Source organism: Ranitomeya imitator, chromosome 2 (genome assembly GCF_032444005.1).
Source record: "Ranitomeya imitator isolate aRanImi1 chromosome 2, aRanImi1.pri, whole genome shotgun sequence".
Lineage (NCBI taxonomy): Eukaryota > Metazoa > Chordata > Amphibia > Anura > Dendrobatidae > Ranitomeya > Ranitomeya imitator.
This window is the reverse complement of record NC_091283.1, coordinates 508,641,306-508,658,185: the sequence shown is the minus strand read 5'-3', so window position 1 is coordinate 508,658,185 and position 16,880 is coordinate 508,641,306. Positions and strand designations below refer to the sequence as shown.

The following is a 16,880-nucleotide window of genomic DNA, read 5'->3' as shown; positions in this document are numbered from 1 at the left end:
TACGTAACCTCTTACCCAAAAAGACCCTCAGATCAGGCTGCTAATGGCCAGTCCTCATAGTGTGCAGCTTTTGTCTTGCTGAAGTAGGTTTAGCTTTTATGATGCTTGTGTAAATTTCATGTCCGTCTTCGATGCCTTCATAGGGTTAAAGGGAATTCCAAATGTATTGTCCTGTTACTTTTCTGTTAATTGCAGGAAAAAAATGATTATCATGTAGAAACTGCTGCTGAACCGGTAGCTTTTGCCTCTAGTTCTGCCCAAGGATCCTCCACCATAGAAGGTCTGTAGTATTGACTGATGTCCTTGTGATTTCTTCGGAAATGTACCTGCTGGAGAAGAGCAGAGTCCAAATATCAGAACTGTTCCTCGGATAATAGCGGAACATTAGGAAATTGCAATCTGTGCCACATAAAGCTTTAAGGATATTCTACTTTTTGTCAACCTATAATCAAACTTGTGAGATGCAAAGACTTGGGGTGAAAATTCACTCTTGAAGCTTTAAACAAAGTATTAAAGGTGCCCTACTGATTAACAAATTTAAAAAAATGCCCCATTCCATAAACAAGGCTGCTTTTGCACATAGGCTGTGGCTGGTATTGTAACTTGTTCGAAACGTCAAATACTAATAAAGAAGAAGATTTTGTCATATATGATGAGTGCAGCTAATTTCTTCCCCTCTTAAACGTAATATCTAAAAGATGAACCATGCTTCTAAATAGCGACGGCAGTGCCAATGTAAATCTTCTTTCTGTGGGTATTGTAACTTGGCATCATTCGAAGTGCCATGGATAAGAACACACTATTTCCAGAAGACTATTTTGAAGTATATAACCCCTTAAATGAATAGTATTTTTAGATACAGTTAGGGCCAGAAATATTTGGACAGTGACACAAGTTTTGTTATTTTAGCTGTTTACAAAAACATGTTCAGAAATACAATTATATATATAATATGGGCTGAAAGTGCACACTCCCAGCTGCAATATGATAGTTTCCACATCCAAATCGGAGAAAGGGTTTAGGAATCATAGCTCTGTAATGCATAGCGTCCTCTTTTTCAAGGGACCAAAAGTAATTGGACAATGGACTCTAAGGGCTGCAATTAACTCTGAAGGCGTCTCCCTCGTTAACCTGTAATCAATGAAGTAGTTAAAAGGTCAGGGGTGGATTCCAGGTGTGTGGTTTTGCATTTGGAAGCTGTTGCTGTGAGCAGACAACATGCGGTCAAAGGAACTCTCAATTGAGGTGAAGCAGAACATCCTGAGGCTGAAAAAAAAGAAAAAATCCATCAGAGAGATAGCAGACATGCTTGGAGTAGCAAAATCAACAGTTGGGTACATTCTGAGAAAAAAGGAATTGACTGGTGAGCTTGGGAACTCAAAAAGGCCTGGGCGTCCACGGATGACAACAGTGGTGGATGATCGCCGCATACTTAATTTGGTGAAGAAGAACCCGTTCACAACATCAACTGAAGTCCAGAACACTCTCAGTGAAGTAGGTGTATCTGTCTCTAAGTCAACAGTAAAGAGAAGACTCCATGACAGTAAATACAAAGGGTTCACATCTAGATGCAAACCATTCATCAATACCAAAAATAGACAGGCCAGAGTTAAATTTGCAGAAAAACACCTCAAGAAGCCAGCTCAGTTCTGGAAAAGTATTCTATGGACAGATGAGACAAAGATCAACCTGTACCAGAATGATGGGAAGAAAAAAGTTTGGAGAAGAAAGGGAACGGCACATGATCCAAGGCACACCACATCCTCTGTAAAACATGGTGGAGGCAACGTGATGGCATGGGCATGCATGGCTTTCAATGGCACTGGGTCACTTGTGTTTATTGGTGACATAAGAGCAGACAAGAGTAGCCGGATGAATTCTGAAGTGTACCGGGATATACTTTCAGCCCAGATTCAGCCAAATGCTGCAAAGTTGATTGGACGGCGCTTCATAGTACAGATGGACAATGACCCCAAGCATACATCCAAAGCTACCCAGGAGTTTATGAGTGCCAAAAAGTGGAACATTCTGCAATGGCCAAGTCAATCTCCAGATCTAAACCCAATTGAGCATGCATTTCACTTGCTCAAATCCAGACTTAAGACGGAAAGACCCACAAACAAGCAAGACCTGAAGGCTGCGGCTGTAAAGGCCTGGCAAAGCATTAAGAAGGAGGAAACCCAGCGTTTGGTGATGTCCATGGGTTCCAGACTTAAGGCAGTGATTGCCTCCAAAGGATTTGCAACAAAATATTGAAAATAAAAATATTTTGTTTGGGTTATGTTTATTTGTCCAATTACTTTTGACCTCCTAAAATGTGGAGTGTTTGTAAAGAAATGTGTACAATTCCTACATTTTCTATCAGATATTTTTGTTCAACCCTTCAAATTAAACGTTACAATCTGCACTTGAATTCTGTTGTAGAGGTTTCATTTCAAATCCAATGTGGTGGCATGCAGAGCCCAAATCGCGAAAATTGTGTCACTGTCCAAATATTTCTGGCCCTAACTGTATACTTTACAAATGGAGCCATAATGATCTAATGAAGGTGTAGTGCCTAAGATCTGCCAAATATTTAACTCTTACCTGTGTCTTTTCCTCAGGGAATACTGAACCATACTGTGGACTTTGTTTAAAAACAGGTGAAAATGTGGGGGGTTTCGGTGTGGAGCCCCAGCTTCTGTGGTAATTCATCGTTGGTTCCCAATGTTTAGGAGACCCCCGTTGTTTAGGAGACCACTGCTGCGGAGATCCCCAGTATCCATTTGGACTGGAGTATGAGTTGTAGCGTTGAGGGCTCCACTTGGTCTGAGATAATGAGCGGTTTCTACTCTGCCAGCTCTGTTGGGGTGAGCTCCAGGTTTTGGGGGACCAATTCCTCTGCGTTGGTGTGAGATACGGTGACATCACCCTTTCTTGATTTCCAGGGAATGAGGGAGACCTATTTTGTTGTGACATGGTTTATGCTTTCTCTGTAAAAGGCAAATACAATATCAAATTAGGAAAATATAAAGAATGTAAAAAAGAATGTGAAGGAAAAAAATCCGCAAATCTTTGTTCGAATATAGTTCGGTACCCTGCAGATATCCAGTCATGATGGCTATTCTAGTTCTGCAGGCTCTCAAAAATTACAGACCTGCGACTCCTGATCCTCAGCAGCTATTAATAATTTACAGGACCATTTACAGTTTCCTGTGTTACAGAAGTGCAATGTACGTGTAAAAATTGGATGTTCATACGGTGGCTCAGTAAGGCATCCAATTTTATTTTCCGCACACATAGACTTGAATGGCTGAGTCTCATCCAATTTATGGAAAAAACTAGTGCAAATTTGGTTAGTGAAAATAAAATTGCTCATAACATTGGTCTGATTGTTTTGACAGACAACACTTGAACTGAAAATACAATCATGTGAATGAGCCCAAATTGTGATCAACTCGTTAGACAAGAATGGATTACTATCAGTCAGGATCTGGCCAAGATGCTGATATTCAGCTGCCAAAACAAAGGGCAGAAATCTTGAAAAATAAGCGTCAACCCTGTAACTATTGAGTCTTTGCATAAACTTAATGTTTTTGTCAATAACAGTTTTAAAATTTATGACATTTTTATAATTCTAATCCAGTAACCATAGAAACATTAGTAAAAGATTTAAAAACACTGAAACCGGAAACTTTGTGAAAACCAAAATTCATGTCTGAAAACTTTTGGCCATGACTGTAAATATGATCTATGGTCGAAATACAGCTATGCCTTTTCACTTACCTTGAGTTACCGGTCTTCTCTTCACAACTCTCCAAGGTATAAATGTGGCTGCTGTCCTCTGTGCCCAGTATTTATATATATTAGGAAGGACTGTAGAGTATAGACAATAAGACATTCAATGGTGGTGTCTTAAGTAGATTCGTGGGCACCACCCCCAGTGAAACCATCACTTGTAAAGCCTACTTCACTCTTCTGGGCTTTGGAGCCACTCCTCCTGGTTTTGGTTTGCAAAATACTGGTGAACTATTGAAATGTGAATAAGACCTAAACAGAATGATTGTCACTAGAACAAAAGTGATTGCTGCTTCTGGACCACCAATATAATTAAATACATTTTAAGTCTGTAAAATGTGTTAGGAACTAAAGTATTATTAAAAAAAAATTATTTCTTCATTGACATTTCATATTCAGAAACATTAAACACTGGTTGTTGTTATTTTTCATAGGGGACAATAATCTGGAAACGAATCCAAGGAAACATTGGATTAATTGTTATATATCGAGAAAAGATCACGTCTAACATACTACTTGCATTGTAATTAATGATGAGCACAAGTGCTCGTTAATCCAGTTTGCCTAGGGTGCTCGGGCATGCACTGAGTATCTCGGGTGCTCGAGTGACACGTTCGAGTCCCCACGGCTGCATGTTTCGCAGCTGTTAGATGGCCTGACAAACACGCGGAATACCCGCATGTATTGTGGTAACAGCCGCGAAACATGCAGCCGTGTGGACTCGAATGTGTCACTCTAGCACCCGCGATACTCTGTGCATACCCAAACACCCTAGGAAAACTCTAGTAACAAGCAGTTGCGATCAACACTATTTGCAATGTTATGTTTGCACAGAGAGTATATTTTTGCATGAATTTAGGATCTGCTATAAAATCCACATGAAAAGCTGTTAAAAATACTTTTTGAATAAGCTTCCTATTGATATCCATGGGAAAATACATAGTGCTCAAGGTGCTGTTTTTTCCGGGTGTAAGGCCTCATTCACATGTCTGTATTTAAACACAACCGTGAAAAAAATGTTGCTGTTGTCATCAGTTTTTGGTCCGTTTTTACCATCAGTGTGTCTATTTTCCTCATCTGTGTTTTTCACTGTTGCATAAATGAATAAATTAGAAGCATTTCCTACACTTTGCACTGTTAAATACGTACATCACATTGCTGCCATCCATCTGCTGTACACGTTTTTCAAGGACTCATAGATGTGTTTTGGCCCTTTTCATCCATGCTGCCGGAAAAAAAAAAATCACGGAGGTGCGAATAGCACCATAGACTATAATAAGTACATGTTGTATCCGTGAAAACTCATGCAGAAAAACATCCACAAAATCCACATAAAAAGCTTCAAAAAACTCTCTCAGGAATCCATTTTTTATGAGGTTTTCAGTGTACATGTCAAGTTAGAACTAGATTTCTAGAGGAATCTGCATCAATGAAGTCACATATCACTTCTTTTTTTTTCGGACACAAGGTTCTCAATTAGTGATGAGCGAGTATACTCGTTGCTCGAGATTTCCCGAGCAGCTCGGGTGTCCTCCGAGTATTTTTTAGTGCTCGGAGATTTAGTTTTTCTTGCCGCAGCTGAATGATTTACATCTGTTAGTCAGCATAAGTACATGTGGGGGTTGCCTGGTTGCTAGGAAATCCCCACATGTAATCAAGCTGGCTAAGAGATGTAAATCATTCAGCTGCGGCAAGAAAAACTAAATTTCTGAGCACTAAAAAATACTCGGAGGACCCCCGAGCATGCTCGGGAAATCTCGAGTAACGAGTATAGTCGCTCATCACTATTCTCAATCCCTCATTGGAAAAAGCTGCAAAAAACTTGTATGAACAGAAAGGTAGAGCAGTAGATTTCCCATTGAAATCAATAGAAAGAATAAACAAAGCTATTGCTGATGTGTATTTTGAAGCGAATCCTTTTCAAAATCCACAAAAAAACAATAAATTTGGCTATGACCACTCTTCTTTAGTATGTATAATGCAATATTTTCTTTGTACAATGGAAAACTTGTACAGTCATTGTAAAACAATATTCTGAATCATCCATAGCCTACCTTCACACACTTTTTCTACAGCATTTTAATGGACAAATTTCAAAAGTTTATTCAAAAGAGTTACCGTATTTTTTTTTTGGGGGGGGGGGATCTGTAGACTTTCTGGAAAAAATAATGCCTGAATTAGAATAATAAAGACGTCTGAATGAGTCCTCCTATTGGGCAATGTGCGGAAATGTAGTAGTACAGATCGACTGTGTAGAAGAAAAGCCAACTATGTAAGCTGGGATTGGGCCAGGGCCTGAGATGGTGACCCCCTTCCATGATGTCCAAATGAGCTAATAGGGCACATGGAAAGGAGTTAGCTACATGAGACCAGCCCTTCAGTACTGTACTGATAATGTCAAGCTCCACTATGAACGCTGGTTATTGGTCGGGCAATCAAATGCTGATCATATCTATGAGCCTTTAGATTTTTTTACATGTACTATATTGGCTGTAAGTTACCACATCAGCAAATTTAGCACTCCACACATCTGCAGCAAAACTTCAACTTTCACCATGACCTGTTTAAAGTATGGCAACCGCTGCTCTAAGATAAAAGACTTTAGGTAAAAGCTTTTATAGCAAAAAAATAAAGGAATCGGGGACAATGAGTTTATCACATTGTATTAAGTACGGTAGATTATCTGGGATTTTGCTTATTTACTCTGTGGCTAAGATCTAGCTGGTGCCAATCTCTGACTGCTCCTGCCTTCAATTCTGCAGCTTTCAGTCATTTTGAGAGAGCAGCTTCTTCTTTTCCTCTCTACTCTGATGGGCGCCTCTGCCGATGTCATCCTGACTGACAGCTGGCTCCCCACTGCCTGTTTCTCAATCTGCATGATATCTGCAGTGACGCCCCAACGTCTGAGCAGACCGGGAGAGGAAGAGCTGCTCTGTCGACATTAGTTCAAATGAGGTAGCAAAATCACCGGCAGGAGTGGTTCATGACCACTCTGGTAGAGAGTGGCACTGGGCAGAAAAGGCAGGTAGTTGGCAACCTTAGCCTCACATCAAAACATAAGCAAAGTCACTTTTATTACAATTTGTGAATTTTTTTAACACAGTTTATTCACTAACAAAGCTGGTCCCAGATAACTTGTTTAAAGGTACCGTCACACTAAACGATATCGCTAGCGATCCGTGACGTTGCAGCGTCCTGGCTAGCGATATCGTTCAGTTTGACACACAGCAGCGATCAGAATCCTGCTGTGATGTCGTTGGTCGCTGCAGAAAGTCCAGAACTTTATTTCGTCGCTGGACTTCCTGCTGACATTGCTGAATCGGCGTGTGTGACGCCGATTCAGTGATGTCTTCGCTGGTAACCAGGGTAAACATCGGGTTACTAAGCGCAGGGCCGCGCTTATTAACCCGATGTTTACCCTGGTTACCAGCGTAAAAGTAAAAAAAAAAAAACACTACATACTTACCTTCCGCTGTCTGTCCCTCGGCGCTCTGCTTCTCTGCCCTGTGTAAGCACAGCGGCCGGAAAGCAGAGCGGTGACATCACCCCTGTGCTTTCCGGCCGCTGTGCTTACACAGGGCAGAAAAGCAGAGCGCCGAGGGACAGACAGCGGAAGGTAAGTATGTAGTGTTTGGGTTTTTTTTTACTTTTACGCTGGTAACCAGGGTAAACATCGGGTTACTAAGCGCGGCCCTGCGCTTAGTAACCCGATGTTTACCCTGGTTACCAGTGAAGACATCGCTGGATCGGTGTCACACACGCCGATCCAGCGATGTCTGCAGGGAGTCCAGCGACGAAATAAAGTTCTGGACTTTCCTCAGCGACCAACGATCTCCCAGCAGGGGCCTGATCGTTGGTCGCTGTCACACATAACGATTTCCTTAACGATATCGTTGCTACGTCACAAAAAGCAACGATATCGTTAACGATATCGTTATGTGTGAAGGTACTTTTAGTGTGACGGTACCTTAAGGCAGAAAAGCACTGTGCAAGACTTTCATTCTTCTGTGTGTTTTACATACTGGAAAAACAACTTCATGGATGGCAATGAGCCATTAACATAAATGCTGCCTCACCTAGGTCACTCCCTAAACTTGTGTATTCAGGAGCATTGTCCTACCCTATTGTAATTCAATGGCATAATGGAACTCTAAATAGATTGAAAAGTAAATCCAATTAGTGGAGAAAATGGGTGAGATCTTGTAAGGTAATGAGAGAGAATAACATGAACAGGCAGGAATCAAAGCATTCCAGCCAGATACATTGCTGGCATTATTTTGGGGTAAATATAAGCTTATTTGGTGTTAATCACCTGTCTCTGGGAGGAAATTAGTTAAAAAACAGCTATTTTGCAATATTTCTTTTTAACTCATTCACCATCTGATTTAAATATATATATAAAATATATGTATAATCTACAATTTGTTTATGCTGTTCACCACCATAGATAGATAGATAGATAGATATGGGATAGATAGATAGATAGATAGATAGATAGATAGATAGATAGATAGATAGATAGATAGATACGGGATAGATAGACAGATAGATAGATAGATAGAAAAGACATACTGTGGATAGAACAGACAGATATGGGTTAGATAGAGAGTAAATAGATCTAAGATAAAGAGATAGATATGGGATAGATAGATAATAAATCTAAGATAAATAGATAGATATGGGATAGATAGATAAATATGGGATAATAATAAATAATAATCTTTATTTTTATATAGCGCTAACATATTCCGCAGCGCTTTACAGTTTTTGCACACATTATCATCACTGTCCCCGATGGGGCTCACAATCTAGAATCCCTATTAGTATGTCTTTGGAATGTGGGAGGAAACCGGAGTGCCCGGAGGAATCCCACGCAAACACGGAGAGAACATACAAACTCTTTGCAGATGTTGTCCTGGGTGGGATTCGAACCCAGGACCCCAGCGCTGCAAGGCTGCTGTGCTATCCACTGCGCCACCGTGCTGCCCATAACCATGGGATAGTTATTTATTATTATTATTTATTTATATAGCACCATTAATTCCATTTCATGGTGCTGTACATGAGAAAGGGGTTACATACAGAGTTATAGATATACAGTGACAGACTGGTACAGAGGGTTGAGGACCCTGTCCTTGTGGACTTACATTCTATAGTTAGATGATAGATAGATAATAAATAGATCGATCTAAGATAGATAGATAGATATGGGATAGATAGATAATAGATCTAAGATAGATATGGGATAGATAGATAGATAGATGTGGGATAGTTAGATGACAGATAATAGATAGATATAGATAGATATGGGATAGATAGATAATAAATAGATTGATCTAAGATAGGTAGATATGTGATAGATAGATAGATAGATATGGGATAGTTAGATGATAGATAGATTATAGATAATAGATATAGATAGATAGATAGATATGGGATAGTTGGATGATAGATCATAGATAGATATAGATAGATAATAGATAGATCGATATAAGATAGATAGATAGATATGGGATAGATAGATAGATATGGGATAGATAGATAGATAGATAGATAGATAGATAGATAGATAGATATGGGATAGTTAGATGATATATAATTGATAGATAGATATGGGATAGATAGATAAGAGGAAGAAAATTAGAGCAGCACAAAGAAAGAGTCCGGGTGCAGAGCCCCCCAGGCAAATACCAAACCTCAATTATAAAAATCCAGAAAAATTGGAGGCAGCACACCGTTTGTAGTGAAAAGGAGCTATTTAATCAGCCCAGAAGGCAACGTTTCGGTCCTAACAGGAACCTTTCTCAGCTAGATAGATAGATATGGGATAGTTAGATGATAGATAGATATGGGATACATATGGAATAGTTAGATGATAGATAGATAGATAGATAGATAGATAGATAAAAAAAAGTAGAAAAAACAGCATAGTTAAAGGGAACCTGTCACCCCCAAAATCGAGGGTGAGGTAAGCCCACCAACATCAGGGGCTTATCTACAGCATTCTGTAATGCTGTAGATAAGCCCCCGATGTATCCTAAAAGATGAGAAAAAGAGGTTATATTATACTCACCCAGAGGCGGTCCTGGTCCGATGGGTGTTGCGGTCCGCCGGGCCTCTTTGACCTGTCCTGGCGCCAGTGCACTGCAGTACTTTGCTCTGCCCTCAACAGGGCAGACATAGTACGCCTGCGCCGGAGCCGCAGCGTGAAGACCAGAAGAGGACGTCATCCTATGAAGATGGGAGGCCCCGGACCGCCTGCCCAGGTGAGTATAATCTAACCTCTTTTTCTCATCTTTTAGGTTACATTCCAGAATGCTGTAGAAAAGCCCCTGATGCCGGTGGGCTTAGCTCACCGTCGATTTTTGGGTGACAGGTTCCCTTTAACGGTAGGGTGCAAACGCCTCACATGCACATACCAGTCCTTGTAAATAATATATAAAAAAAGGTTGAAGCAGCACACCAAGTCCAAAGTTACAAAGTGCTCTTTAATAGCCCATGTGGCGACGTGTGGCGATAGATAGATAGATAGTGTGAGTGCATCCTACCATAAGTTTGCTTGACAGCGCAATTGTCTGTTTCAGATGTATGAAGTTGGGTTTTTTCGGTTTTGCACTGTAAAAATACTTTGCAAAGTATGAGGGCTTGATTATGGGGCATGAGATGTACTTTTTACTATTTTGAAGTACAAAAAAAGGCAATTTTTCCATTGAGTTTTAGTTTAGATTTTTATGGTGTTTGAAGTACTGGTTAAATAATGTGATAACTTATCGTTATGAATGCAGCCATACCACTTCTGTTTTCTTTTACTGCATAATAAAGCAAGAGAGGAGTGTGTTTTTTTGCATTTTTTTTTAGCTTTTTTACATTGTCCCTGTATGAGACATCACTATATAATGTCAGATCGCTGAACTGACACTGCACAGCAGAGTATCAGATCAGCTATCTGACAGGCATAGAAGAAGGCATGTCGGTGCCTGCTCCCAGCGGGCACTTGCAAGCCACCTTCCCTCCAGGACGCGGAAGGACCCTGTGGCCATCTTTGTGCCGAGGGTCTCCATGGAGACCGTTAGGCCAATGGGATCGCATCGCGTTGGCCTGATGGAGGCACGCAGGGAGCCCCCTCCCTGCGTAATGCTTCTATGTGCCGCTGTCACTACTGAGAGCGGCATCAGAGGGGTTAAATGCCCACAATCAATGCTAGCACCGATCGGGGGCTTTGCTGCAGGGTGTCAGCTGTCACATACAGCTGACACCCACATGTGATTGCTGCGGCGCTCAGCATGAGGCTGCGCTATTGTGCCACCGTAGATATACTGCTCTTTGCAGTAACGCACATCCCGCAGATCAGTATATGTGCGGCGCATGTCGGCAAGGGTTTAAATATATATTTTATATACAATTGGAACGGTATTCATGCCCCTTTAAATTTTTGACTCTATATTTCATTGCAGCCATTTTGGTAAATTCAAAACAAGTTCATTTTTTTCTTATTAATGTACACTATGCTCCCCATCTTGACTGGAAAAAAAAACAAGTGTAGTAATTTTAGCAAATTTATTAAAAAAGAGAAACTGAAATATCACATGATCATAAGTATTCACACCCTTTTGCTCACTATTGAGTAGAAGCACCCTTTTGAGCTAGTACAGCTATGAGTTCTGTTGGGAATGATGCAAAAAGTTTTTGACACCTGGATTTGGGGATCCTCTGCCATTCTTCCTTGCAGATCCTCTCTAGTTCCGTCAGGTTGGATGTGAACGTTGGTGGACAGCCATTTTCAGGTCTCTCCAGAGATACTCAATTGGGTTTAGGTCAGGGCTCTGGCTGGGCCAGTCAAAAATGGTCACAGAATTGTTCTGAAGCCACTCCTTTGTTATTTTAGCTGTGTGAGGGTCATTGTCTTGTTGGAAGGTGAACCTTCGGCCAAGTCTGAGGTCCAGAGCACTCTGGAAGAGGTTTTCATCCAGGACATCTCTGTACTTGACCACATTCATGTTTCCTTCAATGAGAACCAGTCGTCCTGTCCCTGTAGCTGAAAAACACCCCCATAGCATGATGCTGCCACCACCATGTTTCACTGCTGGGATTGTATTAGGCAGGTGATGAGTAGTGGCTGGTTTTCTCCACACATCCGCTTACAATTATCACCAAAAAGGTCTATCTTCATCTCATCAGACCAGAGAATCTTATTTCTCATAGTCTGGGAGTCCTTCATGTGTTTTATAGCAAACTTTATGCGGGCTTTCATATGTCTTGCACTGAGGAGAGTCTTCCGTCGTGCCACTCTGCCATAAAGGCCTGACTGGTGGAGGGCTGCAGTGATAGTTGACTTTGTGGAACTTTCTCCCATCTCCCTACTGCATCCCTGGAGCTCAGCCACAGTGATCTTGGGGTTCTTCTTTACCTCTCTCACCAAGGCTCTTCTGCCACGATTGCTCAGTTTGGCTGGACGGCCTGGTCTAGGAAGACTTCTGGTGGTCCCAAACTTCCATTTAAGGATTATGGAGGCCACTGTGCTCTTAGGAACCTTGAGTCCAGCAGAAATTATGTTGTAACCTTGGCTATATCTGTGCCTTGCCACAATTCTGTCTCTGAGCTTCTTGGCCAGTTCCTTTGACCTCATGATTCTCATTTGGTCTGACATGCTCTGTGAGCTGTGAGGTCTTATATAGACAGGTGTGTGCCTTTCCAAATCAAGTTCTATCAGTTTAATTAAACACAACTGGACTTAAATGAAGGAGTAGAACCATCTCAAGGAGAATCACAAGGAAATGGACAGCATGTGACTTAAATATGGGTGTCTGAGCAAAGGGTCTGAATAATTATGACCATGTGATTTTTTTCAGTTTTTCTTTTTTTATTAAATTTGGAACTTTCAACATTTTCTGTTCAGTCAAGATGGGGTGCAGAGTGTACATTAATGAGAAAACAAGTTTTTAGAATTTTCCAAATGGCCGCAATGAAATAGCGTGAAAAATTTTAAGGGGTCTGAATACTTCCCATAACCTGTGTGTGTGTGTGTGTATGTATGTATATGTATGTATATATATATATATATATATATATATTTATATATATATATATATATATATATATATATATATATATATATATGTATGTGTATAAATACACACATACAGTACAGACCAAAAGTTTGGACACACCTCATTTAAAGATTTTTCTGTATTTTCATGACTATGAAAATTGTACATTGACACTGAAGGCATCAAAACTATGAATTAACACATGTGGAATTATATAACTAACAAAAAAAGTGTGTAACAGCTGAAAATATGTCTTATATTCCTCTCTCTGTGTGTGTGTGTGTGTGTGTGTGTGTGTGTATTTATATACAGTTACATTTTATTATGCTTTCAAAAACAGTGAAACTCTCCCAGGAAGCTTCTAACAATCCCAATACTAATCACGCTAGTTTTTAAGGTACCCAGTACATAAAATTCTACGTATGACCACAAGGAGGCACCACAGTTCAATATTTGCACTTTTAATTGTGTAAAATTTACAAAGAGGAGCGCTGATCTTTAAAATTGTTAAGTCTGAAATTGGACACAGTGTTTAATTTAGGGGATGAATTTCCCATCACTGAAAAGACAATATTTTGGCGATCTTTGCAAGTTTTTGGAGGGTCTCTCCTTACATACTTTTATAAAATATCTACAGGTAGATAGTTTTGTTGTGGGGTAACCCATTTAATGGCAATCTTCGCATATACTTGAATGATCCGAATTACAGTCAGAGGCCGTCCGAATTTTAGTTTCCCTCTATTGTCCTGCTAATCTGCAGACTAGGAGCTGCTACCTGTAGAGGTGACAACTGATTGTCCTCAGATATCTTCTGACAGCTGGATCTTCATGTATGAAGTGCATTAGTGGTGCACACCGTGGTTCAGTTTTTGGGGAGACGGGTAGTCATACGGTTTATACTAGTTATTATAACCATGAAGGCGACTGGAGCAGGTATTGATGAGCCCTAAGATGCGTGCAGACAGTTGCATGATCTGACCATGGTCTTCATGTCTATAAACATCACCCTGCCAGAAGAAGAGATTAGTTTTTTAGATACTTAAAAATACATTATCTAAACCAGATTGCATAGACAAGAACATAAACACTTTCATCAGGATATTTATGGGTATTTTTTACATGCGATTCTGCACGTGAATGAGGTTTTCACAACCGTGTTTATATGCATCATAAATTTTCCATAGACTTTTGGTACAGCCACAGAAATAAGTATCTTGCAAACTATTTCCCACGAGTTCTACATGGGAAAAAAAAAAAATAAGGACGAGCCTTCTTGAATCTCAATGGGTCTAGTCCTTGTGCAGATCCATAGCAATGCAAGCTGCCATTCTGCGGCACATCCATGACTCCTAGAAGAAAGTCCGCATTCAGTGGAAAATGTGTCACAAATCTGTCTGGAGGCTCAACAGGAGATTTCCAGCAGATTTCAACTCCTCTACATTAAAAAGTTAAAATCCGCAACAGAAATTGCCCTCGCAGTGGTTTCTAAAATCTTCCTAAAAAGTCAGTTTCGAAGGCAAAAAAACAATTTTGAAGCAGGGAGATGAGATTTCTTAATATTTTATCCAAATACTTGGCACTATAATCCACGGCAGATGTTACATGCGCATGAAAATCCGCAGCATTTCTGCCCTGTTTGGATCAGCCCTGATGCTAGGTCCACCTCTGGAGGGATTTGTTGTGTATTTTACACACGGAAAATCTTTTTCATTTTACAGCACCTGCAAAATAGATGAGTATTACCGTAATCTCATCTAGATGCTGCATTTTTTTGGGTCCGGAATCTGTGCAGAAATGTTATTTACTTACATATTTTTAAATCCTCTGCTTGTCAATTACTGATGTGAATTTCACCCATTCATCTCATCAGAGACCCTAAATCTTCAGCTTAAACTGCAGGCCTAGCACTGTTTTGTGTTTGGTCTGGCACTGTTTTGTGTTTTCGGTGCATTTCTGCAACAAAAAGTCAAATAAAAACGCATGAATACGAGTGGAAAATAAGCACAAATATTCGGTGCAGAAACGTTTCAGATTTCAGTATAGAAATCCACTTGAAAAATTCATACCTAGCATAAACCTATCCTAAAAGAAGGTTTTTTTGGTGCAGACAAACCTTTTAATCTACGGTAATTAGCAGCACTAGGGGTATTAACTCAACTATCTCTAGAATACGTTTGCCATTCCCAGCCTCACCTACTATTTCGATACCTGTATCTTGTATCTTCTCTATTCCGTCTATGCTGTTGTTTCCCATAGCAATTATTGCCAGATGCCATGATAAGAGGTTATAATAAATTACAGGGTGGTCTATTGTCAAGGCAAAATTAGCCACCGTTCACAGGAGGTTTTTCTCAGCTTTTCATTTCTATAATTGATAATGCTTTATTTTACAATTTTTACATTATTGTACACTTATCAAATGACATCATACCTCTTGACTGCCCTCTTTTTGATACTGTTGTAATTGCAGTTTCTGCAACTCCTCAGTAAAGGTACCTTCACACATAACGATTTCGTTAACGATATCGTTGCAACGTCACGCTTTTTGTGACGTAGCAACGATCCCGCTAACGATCTCGTTATGTGTGACAGCGACGAACGATCAGACCCCTATTGGGAGATCGTTGGTCGTTGGGGAATGATCAGGACCATTTTTTGGTCGCTAATCACCCGCTGTCATCGCTGGATCGGCGTGTGTGATGCCGATTCAGCGATGTGTTCACTTGTAACCAGGGTAAATATCGGGTTACTAAGCGCAGGGCCGCGCTTAGTAACCCGATATTTACCCTGGTTACCATTGTAAAAGTAAAAAAAAAAAACACTACATACTCATACTACATACTGACCCAGTCAGTGCAGGGAAGCTGACGGCGGGGACGTGACAGACATCGGAATGTGAGTATGTAGTGTTTTTTTTTTTTACTTTTACAATGGTAACCAGGATAAATATCGGGTTAGTAAGCGCGGCCCTGCACTTAGTAACCCGATGTTTACCCTGGTTACCTGGGGACTTCGGCATCGTTGAAGACAGTTTCAACGATGCCGAAGTCGTTCCCCTGATCGTTGGTCGCTGGAGAGAGCTGTCTGTGCGACAGCTCCCCAGCGACCACACAACGACTTACCAACGATCATGGCCAGGACGTATCGCTGCGTCGTGATCGTTGGTAAGTCGTTTAGTGTAACGGTACCTTATATATACAGTGTATATATATTTATTTATTTTACTCACTTATATAGTGCCATTAATTCCACAGCGCTTTTCAGGCATTATCGGCACTGTCTCCATTTGGGGTCACAATCTAGATTCCCTATCAGTTTTTTTTAAAGTGTGGGAGGAAACTGGAGAACCCGGAGGAAACCCGTGCAAATATGGAAATAACATACAAACTCCTTGCAGATGTTGGGATTTAAACCCAGGACCCCAGTGCTGCAAGGCTGGAGTGCTAACCACCGAGTTATTCTGTATATATCAGTATATACATATACACTGCTCAAAAAAATAAAGGGAACGCTTAAACAACTCAATGTAACTCCAAGTCGATCACACTTCTGTGAAATCAACCTGTCCAGTTATGAAGCAACACCGATAGTGAATCTATTTCTCCTGCTGTTGTGCAAATGGAACAGACAACAGGTAGAAATGATAGGGAATTGGAAAAGACAACCCCTATAAAGGAGTGGTTCTGCAGGTGGTGACCACAGATAATTTCTCTGTTATCCTTTTTGGCTGTAGTTTTGATCACTTTTGCATTTTGTTATTGCTCTCATCCCTAGAGGTACTGTACAATAGCATGAGGCAGTGTCTACAACCCACAGAAGTTGCTCAGGTAGTGCAGCTCATCCAGGATAGCAACTAATTGCGTGCTGTGGCAAGAAGGGTAACTGTGTCAGCGTAGTGCCCAGAGCATGGAGCAGATACCAGGAGACAGGGCAGTAGACCAGGAGACGTGGAGGGGTGGTTGGTAGGGCAACAATCCAGCAGCATAACAGCTACCTCCTCCTTTGTGCAAGAAAGAACAAGATGAGTTTTACCAGGGCCCTGCAAAATGACCTCCA

At 40.7% G+C, this 16,880-nt stretch overlaps 1 protein-coding gene across 1 annotated transcript; it reads right to left on the bottom strand.

Annotated features, from left to right (window-relative positions):
* Positions 1-209: 209 nt before the first annotated feature.
* LOC138666711 (gastrula-specific protein 17-like) lies at positions 210-2,963 on the bottom strand. The gene is made up of 2 exons (XM_069754897.1): positions 2,587-2,963; positions 210-326 (listed from the first exon to the last, which is right to left on the bottom strand). The coding sequence occupies exons 1-2, from the start codon at positions 2,956-2,958 to the stop codon at positions 210-212; spliced, it is 489 nt and encodes a 162-aa protein (XP_069610998.1). The 5' UTR covers positions 2,959-2,963.
* Positions 2,964-16,880: the final 13,917 nt, after the last annotated feature.

What these genes read in the sequence shown, in the direction of transcription:
- LOC138666711 (XM_069754897.1), bottom strand. Translation starts at nt 2,958, where the DNA reads ATGTCACAACAAAATAGGTCTCCCTCATTCCCTGGAAATCAAGAAAGG. An exon ending in TCCCTGAGGAAAAGACACAG is followed by an intron (nt 327 to 2,586) that starts GTAAGAGTTAAA and finishes CTTCTCCAGCAG; the next exon opens with GTACATTTCCGAAGAAATCA.